Raw genomic sequence first — 22,224 nt, 5'->3', positions numbered from 1 at the left:
TGTACTTTACATCCTGATATCTTCCTTTGCTACACCTCTTGCTTCTAATCAAGCTGCATTGCACCTTTACATCCTGATGCCCTCCCTTGTAACACCTCACCCACTTTTAGCTGGGATATAAAGGCTCAGGGATCTCCATTTCTACTCATGTCTAAAGAAGGGAGCTGTGACTTGAAGGTTTACACTGTGAAAAGTGGCACCTTACAGTGGTCTGTAAGGTGCCACTAGACTCAAACCCTGTTGCATAATAAAATAGTTTATGGAGCTCTAGATGATATTGAAACAGTTTATTTTGAATGTACCAGAAGTTTTTTTAAAAAAAATCTAAAGGTACTAATACAAAATTTTCTCTCCTAGGACCATCCACAGGAATATGTTGTAAAGAATTACTTCTACTATTACCTGTTCAGGATTTCAGCAGCAATGGGCCAAGAAGTTTTCTACATTACGTTCCTCCCATTCATTTACTGGACCGTTAACCCATACGTTGCTAGAAGGCTTATAATTGTGTGGTCTGTAAGTATTGATGTGATTATTACTCTGCTTATTGACTAGTTATTTTAACATATTCTTCTAGGTTTCTGCTTGTAATTCAAGCTCTGTATAATCTTTTGCATTTCTAGAAGAAAGGGCAGGACTGTTTTTTCTTAAAAGTATATGGCTGCCGGCTAGCTTCCCCAAATAGTTGCTCTCCGAGACTTTTTCAGGTTGGGGAAAAGTGTGGGGGAAAGTCTGAGCCTCTTCTTTCTATAAGCCTCTGTACTTTTCTAATTGGATATGGCCATCAAATTTTATCCTGTACTTTCCTCAGATGTATCTGATTTTATGTGAATCCTAGATCCAGAGGAGTTAGCCGTGTTTGTCTGTAGTAGCAAAATCAAAAAGAGTCCAGTAGCACCTTTAAGACTAACCAATTTTATTTTATTGTAGCATAAGCTTTCGAGAATCAAGTTCTCTTCATCAGATGCCTGATCCGAACTGGACTCCACACCAAAAGGAGATGTTTACATTCTTGTGATATATGTCCTGTTCTTTCCCCTCCCCTCCTCTTCTGTATTTGACCAGTTCGGATCAGGCATCTGATGAAGAGAACTTGATTCTCGAAAGCTTATGCTACAATAAAATAAAATTGGTTAGTCTTAAAGGTGCTACTGGACTCTTTTTGATTATGTGAATCCTAGTTTGCCTGTGTATCAGCTCACCCATCCTGAGTAGACAGGTTACTCTTTGGATTGGATCTTGCTTTGTACTGACTCGTCTCTAACAAACCTTTATGTTCATTGCTTTAAGCATAAATGTATGGATATGTACTGCAAGCATCTGAAGTGACTTGTGAATCAAGAAGGATTATGCTGGAATACGTTTGTCAGTCTTTAAGGTGCTACTAGATTCCTGTTTAATCTTGGGAAGACTGCTTCTAGGCATCGCTTTCCCCCACTGCATTGTGTCAAAGACACGGGAGTACAGAACTCATGGACAGCTTAATTGTTCAAGTGAGACGCTGGTTTGGAAAACAACCTTATATGAAACAGGCACCTCTGTGAAATGATTTTCTTCTACCTCTACTCAAGCTTCTACCATCTATCTCTACCCAGTTTTCAGTGTGAAAACTGAAATGGGAGGACTGTACCACCTTAATGACTGAAAGTATTTATATCTGCACACGTGGATGTTTGTCTGAACTTGAAGTTAAAATATAGTTTTGCCAGTTTTAGTTCTCTTGTTCGCTATACTGATTTCCCATCACTGGGAGTTTTAGCCCTGTTATTTCTTAAAAATTAAACATCAGCAATCCAGAGTGACTGACCAGAAACAAAGAGGAATGGTGGTAGTGAAGTTTGTTTTACTTGTGAAGCACAAGAATAAATGCACATTCGTACCTATATTTGAAAATCCTATCAATTGTCAGGTTAATGTTCTGTTAAGTGTGTGTGTGTGTTGTAATGACCTCTGCTGGAGTGAACAGGACATTACTGAGAAGGACTAATTTAGTGAGTGACGGTAACTTGGGGGGGCGGTTCTGGTGGGCACCCATGTGGTCTACAGTAGAAGACCAAGATTTAAGTCCAGTAGTACCTTAAAAACTACCAAGGTTTCTAGGATATGACCTTTCAAGAGGCAAAGCTCCTTTTGTCAGATTGGGGAGGGGGGCGGAATTCTTTATGTGTTTTAGTGTTGCAAACTTTCCCCCCATTCACAGATAATTAGAAGATTTTCGCGAGAGCAGGCCTGGAAACACATTTTTCCTGACAAATTACTTTAGGATAACAATGCTGGGTCCATAAGAGTTTCTCTAGGAAAAATGGTGGTAATTCTTTCTAAGTAATCTTTCTATGTTTAGTGGGCTGGAAATATTTAAAATGTAGAGCAGAACCACAAGTGACAAAAGGCACAGATTGGACACTTGTCAGCTTCCCTCAAGTTTTGATGGGAAATGTAGGCATCCTGGTCTCGCAGCTTGGCTCTCTGACTGCTGTCCAATGGACTTTTCAACTGTCACTTGTCCAACATTCCGCCAAGCTACCTACATTTCCCATCAAAACATGAGGGAAGCTGACAAGTGTCCAATCTGTGCCTTTTGTCACTTGTGGTTCTGCTCGTATTGAAATACAAGGTTTCAAAGCTAGGAGCTAAGTTTGGAATTGTCAAATGATAAAGAGTTAGATACTTTGTTTACCATCCTGAAACATAAGTAGCCAAAGCCAGTATGAGAGGAAATAAGATTTTTTTGTCTCTCTTTCTCTGTTTGACAATTATAGGGATGCTATAATTTACAAAATTTATGTAGGTTGCTTGTTTATATTCTATTTTACATATTATTGGGACATGTTGGTGCTGTCTGTTTCTCTGGCATCTCATAATACAAATTCTACTCTTGTTTTCCAGGGTAAAAATTAGAAAGTGCTACTCTTTTGAGAATTTACTATGTGTCTCCCAATATGCCCTACTCCCAGGATATAGATGTCTTCTATGTGACACACTATCATTAAAAACTCCATTTCATCTGCTTCTTCCCAGCTGATGGTTGGGGTCTGTGGTGAAAGGATTTTCTTCTTGTTTAATTCAAATGTTTCTTACTTGTGCATTTACAAGGAGAGGCATTCCACAAAATGTTGCATAAAGCTGTATTCAATGAAATTTGTTCCTAATGAAGAGGAGTAAGAGAAGCTATCTTCTGAACTCCCGGTCCTCCATTTAGCAGTGTTAAGGGGCATTTCCACATAAGACTACTGTTTGGGGGGTATAGGGGAACAGAGATGTACAGAAGCACAGATTTCCACCTGGGACTGTGATGTCATCAACTAGAGCTACTGGTGGAATATAATCTTAAAAGAAGCCTGCAGATCTTCATTGAGCAACACAGATATAAAGAAGCTAATTTGTTCTGTATCTCTTATTGTTCATCTCTTGAAACTGCCTGCCCATCCAGGTCTGTCTGTCTTCCTACCTAATCAGGAAAAGTCAACGCCTTATTTTTAAGATGCTGCAAGGTTTTTGATGTAGAGTAGAGTGGCTGGAATTTGGAAAGCCACAGACACTTTTGAAAGTACTCTATAAATGTGTATCGTAATGCCATTTTAAAATATTAGATGGATTTCCGAAAGGCAGCTTTAAGGATATGTCTGTCAGCTGTTTTATCAGCCATGTTGGCTAAATGGAACCTTTGTGTTTACCTGTGCATAGCAGGTGCTTGTGGGGGCCAACAATGCAGGAGGGCTGTCGCCTTTGTGCCCTGCTGTTGGATGTCCTGCAGGTATCTGTTCAGCCACTTATGAAAGAGGGTGGACTAGATGGGGTTTTAGTCTCCTCCAGCAGTACTCTTCACACTCCTTTCTTGCTGCAATCCTTAGAACAGCCCTGTTAGATAGGTCAGTATTAGTATCCTTCTATTACAAGAATGGCTTGCCAAAGGCCACCTAACAAGCTTTACTTAACGTTTTACTTTCTCATTTACTGAACAAAATTTATATCCTACCTTTCTGCTCTCATAAAGGCCTCCAAGGCGACTAACAAATTAAAACACGCATACTAAAATCTTGTTACAAAACCATTAAAATTGACAGACACATCAATAAAACAATTAGAACCAGAGCTTCAAAAACTTGCAAAGAGAAAAACAATTAAAATATTTAAAACAATTAAAACACAGGCATGAAGGAGAGATTGCTGAGGCTATGCTGAATAAAACAAAACAGTCTTCACCTACTGGTAGAAGGCAGAAGAAGGTGTCAGAAGGGGTTAGGGTTAGAAATCTCCTTGGATTGAGAGTTCCAGAGTTTTGATGCCACAACAAAATTCTTCTCTCTGGTATGTCCCCTCCCCCCTTTGTGGTGGTTGGCCCCATTTGCTGCTTGATTATCTGTTTGGGAGTCAGCTTTTTACTGTTACAATTCTATATTGTTCAGAGAACTTGAAAAGCATTATTTTTAAAGCTCTACAAATGCTTGGGTGCATGGCTACCTCTTATATGACACCTGCAGCAAAGATATTGAATGGTTCTGCCTGAATGATGTGGACTTTGCCAGGGGAGCGTCTAATGTAAACTTATAGCCATTGACCAGGCATCCTGTTATTTAGTAATCAAACTAAGGATTTATGGTGCCATGAACTATTTATTTCTCCCTGAAGACCATGGTGCCTTGAGAGTTCATATGAAGTTCACTTGCTTTTTCATGATTGTTGGATACTGTACTATGCTACTGTAGCATGCATCTGTTGAAACTTGACAGGATGTTGCATACATCTGTTGAAACTTGACAGGATGTTGCCAAAAGCGAATGTCTGTCTAGCTATTATATTAAAAATCTCAGGCTTTCTGCTTCTAGCTTTAGGTGGGGCTGTCCTTGAAAAGTGTTTGGAAATATCAGTAGGTGCAGAATGCTGCAGCCATGATGTTGACTGGAGTGGGTCATAAGGACCATATCACTCCAGTGGCCCATCTACAGTGGCTACCAATCTCTTTCTGGGCACAGTTGAAGGTGCTGGTGACCATTAAAGCTCTATACGGCTTGGGGCCAACATCCCTGAAGGACTGCCTAGTCCTTTCCAAATCTACCCAACCACTGCAGTTTTCTTCTGAGGCCCTGGTTCAGGTGCCCCTGCTTTCTGAAATTGCGCAACACAGGAGAGAGCCTACTTGTTCATGCCACCAAACTCTGGAACTTTTCCCCCAAAGAGACTTCTCAGTCCCTGTTTGTTGCCATCAGTGTTCATTTGACTTTCCCCCAACTATCCCTAGTTCCTGCTCTTATGTTTTAATTGCTATGCATACAAGGTAAAAATTCACTAGATGTCTTTCTTGTTGTCATAGTAATGTGACATTGGAGAAAGCAAGCTCCATATTCAACCTCCAGTGGGGCAAAAAATGCCCCCTGGGCCATTTCACATTGGGAAAACAGTGCATAGAAGAAAGGTGAAGCTCCTCCTACTCTGACAGCATGGTCCCAATGCAAATCAGGATCTGGAATTCCCAGGAGCTGCCATCTGACTGTGAGAGGATCAGAGTCAGCTCAAGGGGAAAGGGACAGACTTATCCAATGGTCAACCAGGGAAACTGTACCAGGCCCCATGCAGGTATATCGGAGGGTTTAGTGGGACACCAGAATAACCAGTATGCAAAGGGAATGGCAGGAAAAGGGCTGTTTAGAGATACTTCAGAGATGGGGACATGATAAAAGTGAACAGTTGCCAAGGATCCAATTGTGAAACATGCACAGATTTAGGTCAGTGCAGAAGCAATTGTGTGTGGTGTTTCTGTGCATATATTACTTATTTTGAGACCACCTGTGAGCCCTTAATTAGAAAGCAGCACATAACAACCAGTGTTTGAGCTGCAGAACATTATGGATTATTATTCAACATGTCAATTATCAGTGACAAAACGCGAAACTCTTGTTTTTTTCCTGTTTCACTTCAGTTGTCATCTTGTACCAGTAGGTGAAGATGTATTTTGTTTAGTCTTGCGTTCCCTCCGTGATTGCTCCTTCCTGCCCTGTATTATGTTTTTGGTGTGTGTTTTAGCTTTGTTAATGATTTTTGTTTGGTTTTAATGGTTTCTACGAGATGTCTTTATAACGCTTATTTTACCAGCTAGCTGCCTTGGTGGCCCTGATTCATGCAAAAAGTTGGGGTATAAATTTTGCAAATAAAATAAATGGGAATAATTTTGCAGTATGAGGGAAAGAGTATTCTTTTCTACACACATGGAATGTATGCTTATTAGTAAAACAGGGCTGATTAGTATATGGACAGGTCCTCTTGTCCTTCATGTGTAGGGTTGACAGGCCCCTGCTGGCAAGAGCTGGGATTTGAGGGGGCAGGAAGGGGCATGGGGAAAGTGACATTGCACTGGGGGGTTCCATGTCTGGAACTCAATAGAAAATCACAAAATTCAAGTCATTATTAGGTACCCTAAACACACTTTAATATCTTCTCTACCATGCTAGATGGATTATGTTGATTCCAAAATTTTATAAAATGTGACAAAGTTCTTGCAAATTTCTCATATGCCCAAGATTTCCTAACAACATCTATTTATAAGTTGTAATCTTATCCATTGTCACTGGCAACTGAAACATACTTTGTAAGTGATCAGCCTGGCCTCCGCCATTTTAATAGCCATTTTAATACGGTTGCTTGTGATATTAAAATATCACCAGGCCTCTGGATTTAAAATGGCCATTGTATTGCCACCAGAGAGCCTCCAACAGTTGTTGAGTCCCGCCCGGGAGAACATGGCATGAATGGAATGCTGTACAGGAATGCAGAGTGATTAAGAGGTGATTGGATTTACAGTCCCGCCAGCCCCCAAGGAATCTAGTGCAACAAAGGTCTCACAGAGTCATCCCCACTTAACACATTCCTTTCCTTCCTTCGTGAGGAGATCTCCTGTTCATGATTGAGGAGCTAATCAAATGACATTCATAAGTATATACAGTTGTTCCTGGAAAAGTACAGTCCCTACCTAAATCCATCAACTTAGCTCTGGTGGAATTCACTAACAAACTATCCCTGTTGTACAGTGCTAGAACATGTTTTGCATTTGCTTTCACACACCCGGCAGCTACCAATCAAGGTAATCAAACCTTTTGTCAAACCCAGGAACCGACCATTGGAACCTTAGATCGTCTTCGTCCTTCTGTGCAGCCCCACATTGGGACTGCGCAGGCGCAGGCCAGCCGCGGAAAAGATTTTTCTAGCTCTAAGAGATGTGAGGGGGACGTTCGGATCCACCGCGCATGCGCGCCGGTGTTCCCGCCAATTTTGAATGCATATATATCCGAACGTCCCCGGCATTCCCTCAGTTCCTTTTTCGCCGCCGTCGAAAAGGTTCTTATTGTCTAGCGTTCGTTTCAAGCGTCTCTTCGGAGTTTTGGATCGTTTCTTCTGCTGGTCGGTATTTTCCCCTTGTCATCTGTCGGGAGATACCGTTCACTATGTCGCAGACATCTTTGTTTAAAAAGTGTCATAAATGCGGCACTAAGATGACCCATTCGGACGGCCATGAGCTCTGCCTCATCTGCCTGGGCGAGGGGCATGTTGTCGAGCGCTGCTCCATTTGTATGTCCTTCACTCCGAAGGCAAGGAGTGATCGGAAGGCCAGGCTCCGTGCCTTCTTGTGGGATGCCAACCTTCTCCCCCCCAAGCCGTCAGGCTCTTCGGGAGATAGGCCGCGCTCCGCCGCTCCGTCACCGGCGCCGTCTCGTAAGTCGCCAGAGCCGCTCCCCTCGGAACCGACGGGGCAACCCGTTCCGGAGGCCCGTCCTGATTCCGGTTCCGGGGATCGTCCTTCGAGCCGGAAGGCCAAGAAGCGTTCCGCGCCCAAGCCGAAGTCCTCCTCCAAGCCTTCGGTTCGGGAGGCTGTTTCGGAGCCCCCGTCCAAGAAGGCCAAGGCGAAGTCGAGGGCCAAGGACCGTGCATTGTCCCCAGCTCCGACTGTGCTGCCTGGTTCTCCGGCCGAACCAGTCCTGGTACCCGACGATGTGGTGAGTCTCCACACCCCGTCGCCTCCTTGCACGCCTCCTCCGTCGGTTCCCGAGGAATTTGTGCCGTTTCCGCCTTTCCCGGATCCGTTCCAATCTTTTGAGCGCTCCCTGCCGTCCGCCCCGGCGCCTTCAGAGGCCTCCGTTCCACTGCCGTCTACCTCGTCGGTTCCGATGCCTCTTCGCTGGCCTGCCCCGGTGCCTGCTCCTCTGCCCCCTTGCCAGCCGGTCGCGGGGGTTGGGAACATGACCTCCTGGCAGGATTTTGTGGCGTGGTTCCAGCAGTCGCTGCCCTTCCTGCAACATCCGTCGGTTCCGATGGTCTCCGTTCCGGCTCAGCCAGTCGGGCTCCCAGCACCCGCTCCTCCACCTCCGGGCTTACCTCTGCGACCGCCGGTTCCTGCAACTTATCCGTCGGCCCCGACCGCTCACCGGTCTTCGGTTCCGACGCAAACCTCGCCGGAGTTTTCGGATTCCGAGGATGATGAAGGTCTGGCGTCACCGTCGGAGTGCTCTTCAGACGCGGCCTCGGATCCTTCCCCGGATGACACCGTGGGTGGGCCCCGCTCATCGTCCCCGAATGACGATTACAGGCTATTCTCCGAACAAATGGTGCGGATGGCCGCCGCGCTGGAGATAGACGTCTCCTCCACGACCTCCAAGCCCAAGAGTAAGCTGCTGGAGGCGCTGTATTCCGGGTCCCCCGCGTCGGTGGCGTTTCCCCCTGTGGAGGATTTTGTTGATAACGCTCTCGCGCTCTGGCAGGCGCCGGCGTCCCTGTCCGCGACGGCAAAGAAGGTGGAACGGTACTACCGTTTAAAGCAAGATGATTGCCCGTACCTCTTCAATCACCCGAAACCCTCGTCGATCGTGGCTGAGGAGGGTCAGGCTCGGTTCCGTTCCGGTTCCTCGTCGGCCCCGGCGGACCGGGAAGGCAGGAAGCTGGATGGCGTGGGCAGGAAACTCTACTCATCCGCGTCTCTGGGATTCCGTATTGCCAACTTCCAGGCCATAATGGGATCCTATAATCTATTCCTGTGGAAGAGGCTGTCTTCTTACCTCTCCGACCTCCCGGAGGATCGCCGCCACCTGGTTAAGGCCCTCCAAGCCGAGGCCGTGAAGCTGTCAAAACAGCAAATGACAGCTGGCAAGGACGCCGCCGACTCTGCAGCGCGAGCGATGGCAACTTCGGTGGTCCTGCGTCGGCACGCCTGGCTCCGGTCCACGGCCCTGCCTCCAGAGAAGAAGGCGAAGGTGGAGGACTTCCCGTTCGAGGGGCCCCAGCTCTTCTCGGAGAAGACGGATGAGTCCCTCTCCCTGATGAAGAAGAATCAGCAGACGGCCAAGTCCCTCGGGGTCGCCCCCTCAGCCCAGTCGTCGGGTCCGAGGTATCGCTATGGTCGGTTCCGATCCTACCAGACCCCTTACCAGCCTTACCAGCAGCGTCAAGGGCGCTTCTTCTCGGGCCAGTCCTACGGTCACCGATCCTACTCTGCCCAGCAGCGTCACCCTTCCAGGCGCTCCGGCCGGTCCAAGGGCAGGCAACAGCCCTCTTCGCCCAAGCCTTCGACCTCGGCGCAGAAGCCCTCGGTCTTCTGACTGCGCCTGAACGCTCCCCCGTTGGCCTCCGAGGGTGCTTCCTCTGCTGCCCAGTTTCTGGACAGGCTTCGACCTTTTTTGCCCTGTTGGCAACGTGTTACTTCTGACGCTTGGGTCCTGTCCATTGTGGCCCATGGTTACAAGTTAATGTTTACGGATGCACCCCCTCTCTCTCTCCCTCCCCGTTGTTCTCCATGTTGTGATGTTGTGTTACACAATAATGTTATGGAGTTGGTTACCAAAGGTGCTGTCCGGGTGGTCAATGTCTCTACTTCCCCATGGGGATTTTACTCCAGATACTTCCTTGTGGATAAAAAGGGTGGAGGTTCCCGGCCCATCTTAGACCTTCGAGGCCTCAATGGTTATTTGAAGGCTGAGAAGTTTCGCATGCTGACCCTGGCGCGAGTCATGGAACTCCTGGAAGTGGGCGTCTGGCTGGCCATTCTAGACCTGAAGGATGCCTACTTCCACATTTCTATATTTGAGGGCCACAGGAAATACCTGCGGTTTGTGTATGGGGATTCTGTGTATGAATATACAGTGTTGCCCTTCGGGCTAGCCTCTGCACCCAGAGTCTTCACAAAGTGCATGGCCACCGTAGTGGCATACCTGCGGTCCCAGGGTTGCTTTATCTACCCGTACTTGGATGACTGGCTCCTGGTGGGACCCTCGCCTGACTCTCTCCAGGCCCATATTGCCCTCACTTTGTCCGTGCTGGCTAGGCTGGGCTTGGTGGTTAATGGGGATAAGTCTATCCTGACCCCAGGCATGGCCATTAGGTTTATTGGGGTCCATTTCAATTCCCTGCTGGGTAGAGCCTACCTGCCCCCTGACCGGTTGGCCAGGCTTTCCGCTTTGGCCCGGCATTTTATGCATTGCCGGTATCAGACTGCCCTTTTGGTTCAGACTCTGTTGGGCCTTATGGCCTCCACCACAGGGGTGGTTTTCTTTGCGCGCCTGCGTATGAGGCCTCTGCAAAACTGGTTTGTCCGGAGGTACAACCCCCTCACCATGGGTCAGCACCAGAGGTTTTCCATCCCCAGGGTGGTGCTGCGCTCTCTGGCCTGGTGGACTGTCCCTGGGAACCTGTCTGAAGGTTGTCCTTTCGGCCCCTTCCTAGCCGAGGTCACGGTTTATACCGATGCCTCCAACTTGGGATGGGGGGGGCGCTGTGGACAGCTTTCGGCTCAGGGCATCTGGTCCCCATCTGAGGCATCCATGCATATCAACCTTCTTGAGCTTAGGGCGATCCGTTACTCCCTCGCTTCTTTTGCAGATGCCATTCGGAACAGGAGGGTTCAGGTCCTGTCGGACAATACCACGGCCTGCTACTACCTCAACAAGCAGGGAGGGACGGTCTCGCTCAAGCTCTGCAAGGAGGCAACAACTCTATGGAATTGGGCCATGGTCAACAACGTCCTTCCCAGAGCCGTGCACATTGCCGGGGATCTCAACACCTCGGCGGATGCGCTGAGCAGGGTGTTTCTGCCTCAGCACGAGTGGTCCCTAAACAGGGTTTACCTCGACCAGGTTTTCCGCACATGGGGCACGCCGTTGGTCGACCTCTTCGCCACTGCCCGCAACAAACAGGCCCCGCTGTTCTGCTCCCGGGCCGGCATTGGCCGCCACTCCCTAGGGGATGCCTTCCAAATACCTTGGTCCCCAGGGCTCTTTTATGCCTTCCCGCCCTTTCCGCTCCTGTACAAGGTTCTTTCCAGGGTCAGGGCCTACCGAACCCGCTGTATCCTCGTTGCCCCTCGGTGGCCTCGCCAGGATTGGTTCCCCCTTTTGCTCTCCCTGTCCCAGGGGCGATGCCTCCCCCTGCCTCACGCCCCGGACCTCTTAACCAGGGACGGGGTGTGGCATCACGATGTGGCTGTACTGAATCTGGCTGCCTGGCTTCTGGGCAACCGGGAATGAACCTCTCTTCTGGGGTGCTTGGGGTGATCTTGAATGCCCGGAAACCGTCCACCAGGTTGTCCTACCAGAGGAAGTGGTCACGTTTTTCCCGGTGGTTGGCCCCAAAGGGGGTTTCTCCCTTTAGTTGCCCGCTCCCTGTCATCCTGGACTACCTCCTGGATCTCTGCTCCCAGGGCCTTGCGTTTTCCAGTATTAAGGTCCACATGGCTGCAATCTCTGCCTTCCATGAGCAGATTGATGGGAAGACAGTTTTTACTCACTGGCTTTCCAAGCAGTTCCTGAAGGGCCTGTTCAAGACCTTCCCTCCTAGGGCCCATCCCATTCCACAATGGAGTCTCTCCCTGGTTCTCTCCCAGCTGATGCTCCAGCCCTTTGAGCCTCTATCTTCTTGTCCCCTGCCTTTGCTCACTCAGAAGGTGGCTTTCCTGGTGGCAATCACGTCCTCTAGGCGTGTTGGGGAGCTGTCTGCCCTGCGGTGTGACCCTCCCTTCCTGCAGTTTTTCCCTGGTACTGTCATGCTCCACACTAGCATGGAGTTTCTGCCCAAGGTAGTCTCAAGGTTTCACCTACAGCAAAAGGTGTTCCTCCCTTCCTTTTTTCCAACACCTTCATCCCCAGGGGAACGAGCACTACACACATTGGATGTAAAGCGTGCTTTATTGTTTTATTTGCACCGCACCAAATGTTTCAGGAAGTCTCCTGCCCTGTTTGTGTGTTACTCTGGCCCTCGCAAGGGCTCACCTGCTTCTGCCCAGTCCATCTCTCGCTGGATTGTGTCTACGATTAAACTTTGCTATCAGCATGCTGGAGTCCAGTGTCCCTTGTTGGTTACCGCTCATTCCACTCGAGCGCAAGCTGCTTCTGCTGCCTTCCTACGAGGAGTGCCGCTCCGGGACGTCTGCCAAGCTGCGACATGGTCCACTGCAGACACTTTCATCAAGCACTATTCTGTGGATGTGCATGCACGACGTGACTCGGCTGTGGGCACAGCTGTCCTGCAGTCCTTGTTCAAGTAGACACTCACACCCGCCCCCATTGGTGAGATGCTAGTTACTCTCCCAATGTGGGGCTGCACAGAAGGACGAAGACGATAAACAGGGTTTCTCACCTGTAACTGTTGATCGTCGAGTCTCTTCTGTGCAGACACACATTCCCTCCCGCCTGCCCCGCTGTGAGTGCTTGGTTTCTTCCATTGTTTCTCCGGCGGCTCAGGTGAACTGAGGGAATGCCGGGGACGTTCGGATATATATGCATTCAAAATTGGCGGGAACACCGGCGCGCATGCGCGGTGGATCCGAACGTCCCCCTCACATCTCTTAGAGCTAGAAAAATCTTTTCCGCGGCTGGCCTGCGCCTGCGCAGTCCCAATGTGTGTCTGCACAGAAGAGACTCGACGATCAACAGTTACAGGTGAGAAACCCTGTTTTTCTAATGGCTAGGTGGGCTCTCCCACCTCAGGGCACATTTTACCTATAAAGTTAGGGCCCTGGCCTCATTCAAATCATGCATACTTCCTGAGTCCAAGTGCTGGTCCCTTAGGGTTGCTTCCCTAAGTCTTTCCCTCTCTCCTGGCCGAGAACACTGGCGTTTGAAGCTGTCTTCCTCCATGAACCACGCTGCTCCTCTGATTGGTAAATATACTCCCCCCCCCATTCAAACTTCTGGCTAGCTTCCTAGGACTCTCTCTCTCTCTGTGCGTGTGTGTGTATCAACCATTTTCAATTAACTTCTTGTGTGTATGTTAGTTTTTCCTCTTTAAATAAAATCATTCTTTGACCTTAAAAGCACCAGCCTTGTTTGCTAACTTGGGGAGGGGACCTGGTAGAAATTGGTGGAGATTTCCTGCTTGCTACCTTTCTTGCACTGCCATCTTCCTTGCTGTTAATTCCCCACTCATACTCACAAGGAGGCCCATTCCAGGTAGCAACTTCACTAAAACAGCATGCTTTTTTGTTCTAGATGGTATTTCACCTAATAAATATCACTAGAGACCTTGAAAGTGTAACCTATACTTTTATATACTAATAGCCCAGTGGCCCTGATCTGAGGATACTTGCATCCAGAGAGTAGAGCCATGAATGGAGGAGACTGAGCTTCCTACACCCCCCCAAAACGCCCCAGGTTTGCAGAAAATCCTGAAACCTAAAAAAATGCATGGAGTGTGTTATGGGAATCCCAAAATGGTAAAAGGAATGCCTGTAGCTTTAACCAGATGCTTTCAGTGGCTGTTGCTAGGCAACCATGACAGTTTTGCCAGTATTTCAGACTTGGTTGCTGTCAGTAGAAGGCAGGGGAGGGGGCAGGGCCCTTTCCAAGTCTGTTTTGGTCTTTGAGAGAGGACTCATTTGGGCCAGGCTCAGAAGCAACCACTAGGTGACTTGATACCACATGATTTGCATGACTCACCCAGGCCTGGATGCTTGCTACTGTTCAACAGCAGCCACCCCCTACCCCCCCACAAAGGCTACTGTAGTGTAGTGGTTAGAGTTTCAAAGTAGGATCTGGGTGACCCAGATTCGAATCACCACTCTGCTGTGGAAGCTCACTGGATGACTAATCCAGTCACACATACACTCTCGGGGATTTTGTGAGTACAGTATGGAGGCAAGGAGAATGATGTAAGCTAATTTGTGTAGAAAAGTGGTATATAAATGAAGTAAATGAAGAAATATAGATAAAGATGGAGGGCAGATAAAAGGTAAGTTATTTAGTGGGTTTGAAGGAGAGAAGGATGTAGGGAAAGGTAAGGCTATGGAGGCTGCCAGGAGGAGGGAAAGAGGAAATAGCATGTGGAAGTGCATACAGGGGAAGTGAAGTACCCCTTCCAGGTGCTCATCATGTAACTGGGCCTGGATCAGCCAGCACCAGTGGAGCTGATTTGACCTCAAAGAGAGGCCCTTGCTTCCTGTTTTACACTGAAAGTGAGGTCACCAGAGGGTCTCCAGAGCATGCTCATGCAAAAAGCATGAACCAGGTTCTTCTTCCCCATCCCCCGCTTTCAAGGTAAAGGGCTGGTATAGGATTGCAAGCCCCTCCAGTGGGAGTGGAGGATCCCCTGCCCCCAGCCTCCACCCCATGTCACCTCTCACCTGGCTGGTGGGGAGAAAGGAACAAAGGCAGAGGATCCCAGATACTGAGTCGGAGGAGGTTACCAGGGTGGTATCTGGGATCCTATTATGGAGTTAGAGAATACTGCTGCTTGGGGACGCTCTTGAAAAAGTCCATCTGAAACAGGAGAATAGCTGGCACCCTGTTGAGCGCTTCTTCACAGCTTGGGAACTCTTCCTCGGTGAGATTTGGGGGTCCTCCAGTGTCTGCTCCTACCTGGGAGTTGGGCACCACATAGGAATTCTTCCTCTGCTTGGAATTATCCTTGGAAAAGGACAAAAAGAGAGACTTTTTAATCAAGCATTGCATAATTATTTAAGACTCTTTGGACTCCTAATCTTTTGCCAGTTGCTTTGAAGTGGTGCCTATATCATGGTTATTTATTATGGAATACTGCTTTCTATAGGATGTGAACCAATTGTTATAATTATTGATTTCTGTTAATTGTTATTTATTGTGAGCATTTTGCATTGTTGGAAATTGGAAACTATAATATATAAAATTTGTGTAATTATTGAGTTTTGCATGGTGCACTTTAAAGTTCTGGGTCTATTCACGGTAGGGTTTGTATTTTCTCTGACGGGGAAAAGAGCAGGAATGGGCCTCCCAGAGTGCGCTTCAAGCGTCATCATGCAGGTCGCTGGAGTGCTTCTGCACTTTATGCCAGGCCAGTTTGGGCCACAAATGGGGGAGCAAAGCGCAGGAGCACTCCTGCAGCCTGCATAATGATGTTACTCATGGAAGTGACATCAATGTGCTGTGTTGGGAGTGCGCACAAGTGAGGTTGTCCCACAGGTGAGTGCCAGAGGAGAATAAGTGGACCTGGCAATCCTAGCCTGGCCACTCTATAGGGGGCACTCTATAGGGGGCAGAGAATTGTGTGAGGAAAGGAGAGAAGGAAGCAGGAACAAGGGATGGCTGTGGATGGTAGGGAAAGGAAAGAGGACATGGTGGAGGAGGGGAAAATGAGATGCTCTCCACAAGACCTTGTGAGTCCCTCACTTGTGTTTGTTGGGGAATTTTGGGGTGCTCTATTGTTTTCTATATGTGTGGTCTAAATTGACTAAAGAGCTTTTCTCCCTATGTGCTTATCACCCCTCATTCCATCCTATATTTGGGTTGTAATAACACAAAGGCCTTGCTGTGTACAGTCAGTTTGCACTCTGAGAACAAATAAAGGCTACACATGTTTCCTTCTTGCCCTGTTCTCAGCCTTAGGTATGATCTTCCTTAGCAATATAGAGATAACCACAGAGTCTTTCCAATAGTTTGTTACATGACCTGAAAGGAAACATAATTTTGACCTGTCTATCTATCATGTTCTGAATATCATGAGACATTCCCTTATTGTTTATATATTCTTGTAATAATCCTCTGTGCTGTAAGCAATTGTTGTTTACTTGCATCATACCTGTGTGAAGGAAGAAATGTCGGTTCAGCCTGTTTGTTGACATGCGCCCTGCTGTAAGAGTGTGTGCATTGGGCTTATTTGAGAGCTTCTCCTAATAAACCTTTTCTGCTTCTAAGTTCACCAAGTTTGAAGCCTTGATTTATTATTCAGACAATAAGAGAATGGGGACGTAGTTGGCAAACAGAAGTAATAAAAGTTTTCCGACCCCAACAGTGTTCACAACTTTTTTTGGTGAAAAAAAGCTCCAGAAACTCTGGACTACTTTATGTCCCACACACTTTATGTCCCACACACACTTTATGTCCCACTACTTTATGTCCCACACACAAATGCAGCAAAGTTCCTTTTGCACTGCTGCATTTCCTGCACTAATCACATTCATCAGAGATTTTGGCTAGTCTAACTAGAGTGAAATACCATCAATAAAAATTTTTCCCTTTAATTATTTGGTAACATTAAGTGATGCTCAAACATTTTGATATATATATTTTTAAGAAGTGGAAATTTTTGTTATGCTTGCAGAGAAGGTAAGCATAAGGCCTTGGGACATAATTCAGTCTGACTTCCTTGGTTTTCTGCATTATCTGTATGATTGATTCCTCCTCTTTCCTCTGTACACTGGTGTAGTAAAGTGACAAACAGTGCAATCCTAAACAGAGTTACTCCAGCCTAATCCCATTGATTTCAGTGGGCTTAGACTGGTGTAACACTGCTTGGGATTGCACTGAAAAAGGCTGAGCTCCAAATCAGGACGTCCCAAACCACATCTTTGATATGGATTCAGTAGGCAGCTATGACATTCTGTCATCCTTAAACAGCAGAAATGGCACCAAAGGCATTTTTAAAATTCAAAAATAACTAACTAGTTTTTTTATTTTGGAAGGGAAAGGTCAGGTGAAATCAGTGACTGAAAATTTATGAGGTAATTCAAGAAATATATCTTTGAGGTAAAATCAGCATAGGTTTCAGTTCTTATGCTTTCCACAGATACTTAAATGCTTATGTGCTTTTCTTCCTTTGATTTTCCCCAAATGCTCTAATATACTGTATTTTAGTATTCTTTGTCATTTTTAGAGTTAGGAATTCTGGTATGCACTTTCTAAGATCCCAAATCCCCTTCTTTTCAAACATCAGTACTTTCCTTCAGTTGTTAACTGAATCTGAAGATTCCACAGGCAGATTTCAACCACACACAACCAGGAACCTCTCCAGAGCTACCTCCCTGTTTGACTGAGTGGGGAAAATCTCCTCTCCTTAGAAGATCTATCCTCTTTTTTGGCCTGTTCAGGAGTCTGCGCTGACTTCCTAAACCTCCTTATCAACTTTCTCCAGTTTTCCTGTTGGTGTTAAAACTGCTCTCTCTGTTAGGACTCTGTCCCTCAACTCTTCACACTGGATTCCACTCTGCTAGTACTGAAAAGAGACTCTCCTCTGTTCATCTGGTGCTACCCAATCAGATCCCTTGGAGTAACCTGTCACTCAACAGCTCTCTGAATCCTTGAGGGATTAACTCTTAATTGTCCTGCAGCAGTGTGTACAACTCTTCAAGGCTTTTTCAAATGTGCAGTCTGTCACAGCTGCCTTAAGTAATTTATGGTCACATTGCCTCCCATCCATCAATGATATGGGGATGCAAATATTGACCTGTAATTCAGGGTTATTTCTGAGCTCACAAAGAAATACTGTATGGGAAGCATTTTGAAATCATTATTCATTTGCTAAGAAGTATTGTTTCTTGCTGCTTACTTATTGCTTTGAGAAGTTGAATGGCAGCTTTTACTGGACATGAAGACACAGATAAAGCTGCTTTAACAAATGTCTATATACTGATCACTTAAATTAAAAATGTACTTTTCCCTTCCAGTTGCTTAAAGAACTTTGCAGTTAGTCTGCAGGGTTGAAGATGTGAAAATACCCTTAAGTAAAGCCTGGCAGAAAACCAAAGTTAAGATGTATGGGAGGGAGAATTAGAATGCCAGCTGTAAATGGATTTGTGTAACAAAATAAAATGCTTTGTATATGGGGAAAAAAGTACAACCCCCTTGTATGCCAATTCAGGAATATTATCATTTCTGGATTCCCACCTAGACAACTGCAAGAGCCCCTAGAAACAAATGCAGCCTTGTGACTTTATATAATGGAAGTGAATCATCTCTGATGTCACTGACAGTTACATAAAATTCTAACAAGCCTGTTTTTCACACTTTATAGACATGATGCCAATGACTTCAAGTGCTGTGAAGTTTTCTTATGAACAAGAAGGACCTCCCCCCCCCCCTAAGTGAAACACATTGTGAAAGTATGGGTAAAGTGTGAGGAAAATGTTAACAGAAGAGCATTCACAAAAACGTCTGCTTCCCCAAAATCTGCAGATGTAAGGACTTAGCCTTTGCTGTGATCTTGACCTTGTGACCCAAGTAGTCTCCAAATTACTATAGACACTATAGTGCAGCATATTTTCCATGGTCATCAAAGGAGTTGGAGCACTTTTGAAGCAAGCAGTTCTAGCAGGCGTTAAAGGCCAAGCCTGCGATCCTTAGGCCACATGCCCTAATTTCAGGGTATTCCTCAAATAGATCAGTGGATTTCCCTGCTGCATGAGTGAGGCTGTTCCAGGGGAAGTGGCTTGTAGATCCTTGCCAAAAGGTAATGGCTTGCTTGGCATGATGCTGCTGTGTCTCCAGTTCTTTATAACTTCATAGATTTTTGTAAATATTCTATCTAAAAAGAAGTTGGTGGAAGGCAATTTGAAACTGCTATAGCTTTCTTTCTTTAAGAAGACCAGAGAACAAAAAGGCAGAACGGGTTTTGATATTTAAAAGTAGGCACTTATATGAACACTTGACTAAAATGATACATTATATACCACATGATCAGAATTGGGTTTTACAGCCCTACACTAGCTGCAAGTTCCCAAAGGGAAACTCAATTTGGAAGCACTACAAGGGACCCAATTCAGGACATGGTATGAGGGAGGAAGCGCTCCTGCTTCCTCCCATGGCTTTTTGCCAACTTGAAACAGCCCATGGGGCATACTATGTGCAGTGAATGCTTGCAACTTAGTAGCTTCCCCCACAGTGCAAATAACTACCTCTGGGGCTGTTTCAGGTCAAGAAAATGGTGTGGGAGAAAGCAGTGGCTTAATGTCTGCAAATGGGCAGCTGGAAGAGGTCATAATTGTCATGTGGAACATCACATCCCCATAAACCTCTGTTAAAGGGGCAGGGCTTTTTTAAAATTCAGATTGTTGGCAACCCTAATATGAAGCAACCCTAATGTGAAGCAATAGCACAGATCTTTTCTTAGGTCAATTCAGCATGATCTGAAATACCTTTGCTCAAGGATGCTGCCGAGTATTTGAGTTTGCAATGGTGTTGTATCATTAGTTCATTATAATAGCATAGTAGTACATTCTATTCTTAGCTTATTATTGTACAGGTGACATCACATTCCATCACATACATTGAGAGAATAAGTACTATTTCGGCCCTAAGGTTGCTAAAGGTCAAACTTCTGGTGTGAGCCAAAGAGCTCTTAGCCTTAGAGTTTTGTCTGATGTACACCAACAAAAAATACCTGCTCAGATGACCCTATAATTTTTCTGTCTCAAAACTTCCTTCTGGCATTTTTCTCCAGTGTGGGGACCCAGCCTTTGGCACAATGCCTGGTTTTGGTACATGATGGTTTGCTATGGGTTCTGTGTGTGGGCCTCATATACAGTTCTGGAATATGGATAAAAGCTAAGGGGATATTGCTATGCTGCAGTAGGAAGATGTGGTGTGTGGGGGAGAAGTTTTGGGCTTGCTCTTCATCTAATCTCCACCCTATTTTAAGAAAAGGTATACTGTGTTTCCTCTACTTCATGATGATGTATGATGTATGATCAGTAAAAAAGAAAAGTTTCTTGCTTACCTTGTTTTATGTTACAAGATAAAATAGATCTGACATGTTAGAGACATGGATGGAAGACAGTGATATATATGTTTATCACTAATATTGCCTGTAAGTTTTGTAGTCCAGAAACTGGAGGTCTTGAGAGGGGCAGCAATTGCCTTGATCTTCCATGAGTCTTTCTCTTCTATCATATTCCTAATGCAGACCACATCCAGCACTGATTATATGTTACTTGTGTTGGGCTCCAAAAAGACATCCTACTGGTGTACTATCTGCCCAGCTCATCATCGAGACCCCTGCTTGAGCAGGCTGAGGTGTTCTTGGGTTTGATGTTGGAGACTCCTTAGATGATACTGGTGGATCCCACCATCTGTGCCAAGGTCTCTAGGATTTCAAAGTCTCCATGGCTAAATGGGTTTGATTCAAGTGGTTATGGTCCCAGGATACAACAAAAAAAAGGACATATGCTGGATTTGATCGGCTGCATTGAGCTGGAAGTTTGTGTTCTGGTGAATATCTGTGCCATGGTCAGACCATTGCATATTGCAGCCACAGGTCACTCTGTACTTCTTTATTAGAGGAGTTGCTGGTGGACTAAGATGGTTTGCCACCGGAGACTAATGGATTTTGTTGGATTCCAGAATACTCTGGGAGATTTTAAGTCATGAATAGTGACTCTGTTGGTGCACTAAAGGAAGTATGGGATAAGAATATTTTAAGGGTGGTAGATTAATGTTTCTCTGTGTCTTCTTCTTTCTGCCTGACTGTTTAACGTGCAGCTTGGTGAGTTGAAAAGCATAGAAAGGCTGTTAGAACACCATCTGTATAAAACACCAGTTGAGTTTGACAGAACATGTCACAGAGCTCATCTGAAAGCTTATCAGATGGCAGTAATGACAGCAGCACAGAATAGTTACTTTTCTATTGTTGTATAGCATCATTAATTAGGGTGTTCAGCTATTTAACACTGAGTCCCAAGATATACAGGAATTAACTATCAGCTATAACATCTCTTGTGCAGTTTTTTGCTCATAAATCAGATCTGTTCTGACCTGGGTGCAAAGGATCAAGATGTAGAGATGTGGTCCATTTGTGACTTGCTTTGATTTGATATCAATGAGCAGTGTCAATAGGACAGTCGTGGTTCTCGTCTTGGAACCTTGATCCCTGGTCATCTTGGCTGGTAAAAGCACACATAGAGGCAGTGAGTAAGTGATAAATATCATTAACAAAAAGCTTTCTCAAGAGGCTTTTCTCAGGTAGTTAAATGAGACAGCTCTTATATCTTGATTGAAAAAAAACCCTACTGTTGATTTTTTAAAAAACATGGCTAGTTACAGACTAGTATTAAACTTTTTCTGGGGAATGTGATTGAGAGTTTGGAAGCAAAGCAACTTAAAAGTTTTCATAGATGAAACAGATGGCTATGACAGCAACAACTGGATGATCTCTGTATAAATACAAAGTCTGTGTTTCTCTTTTACTGTTACATTTTTCAGTGGCCATTGACATGGCCGATTACTCAATATGAGTGAAGTGTTTAGAGCAAGTGGCTGGAGTAAAAAGATGTGTACAGCTTGTTAAAACTGAGGTTCTGGAGAATGTAGCGCCCCCTGCTTTTGATGGGATACAGTTATCTTTGGCTGATTCCATTAAGATTTTGAAAATCACAGTTCTCTTCGTCAGATGCATCTGATGAAGAGAACTGTGATTCTTGAAAGCTTATGCTACGATAAAGTTGGTTAGTCTTAACGGTGCTACTGGACTCTTTTTGATTATGTAATAGATATGTAACTTCTTTTTTTTTGTTCTTTCTTTTCCTTCTACCCCCCCTATACTTCTTGTTCCCTATTTTCTCTCTCTCTCTCTCTCTCTCTCTCTCTCTCTCTCTCTCTCTCTCTCTCCCTCTCTCTCTCTCTCTATATATATATATTAAAACACACACACACAGAGATGTAATCTGCCCACATAACAGCACTCAAACAAGACCTTGATCTGATGAGCAAAGTATTAACTTGTCTCACCATTGGAAGAGCAATGCAAAACAGTATTCTCGAAAGCTTATGCTACAATAAAGTTGGTTAGTCTTAAAGGTGCTACTGGACTCTTTTTGATTTTGCTACTACAGAATAACATGGCTAACTCCTCTGCATCTATATCTATTACATTGCACCATTCACTCTAATACATGTCTTAGTATTCTGCTAATCAGCTCTCTATTTGCAAATTTTTCCATTTATCTTCTATAATGTCCATAAAGGACCACATCTTGGTTGAAATTTCTCCAAACTTATCTTGCATCCATTTGTA

At 45.6% G+C, this 22,224-nt stretch overlaps 1 protein-coding gene across 1 annotated transcript in view; it reads left to right on the top strand.

The window, feature by feature from the left end:
- SGPP2 (sphingosine-1-phosphate phosphatase 2) overlaps positions 1–22,224 on the top strand; it is a 53,901-nt gene that overhangs the window by 9,632 nt on the left and 22,045 nt on the right. Inside the window, exon 3 of the mRNA XM_054982132.1 lies at positions 358–516. Within this exon, the coding sequence (XP_054838107.1) occupies positions 358–516 (159 nt within the window). The remainder of the gene's footprint in view (positions 1–357; positions 517–22,224) is intronic.

The sequence above is a fragment of the Eublepharis macularius genome, chromosome 6 (genome assembly GCF_028583425.1).
Source record: "Eublepharis macularius isolate TG4126 chromosome 6, MPM_Emac_v1.0, whole genome shotgun sequence".
In the NCBI taxonomy this organism is placed as follows: domain Eukaryota; kingdom Metazoa; phylum Chordata; class Lepidosauria; order Squamata; family Eublepharidae; genus Eublepharis; species Eublepharis macularius.
This window is presented reverse-complemented; position numbering and strand designations above follow the sequence as displayed.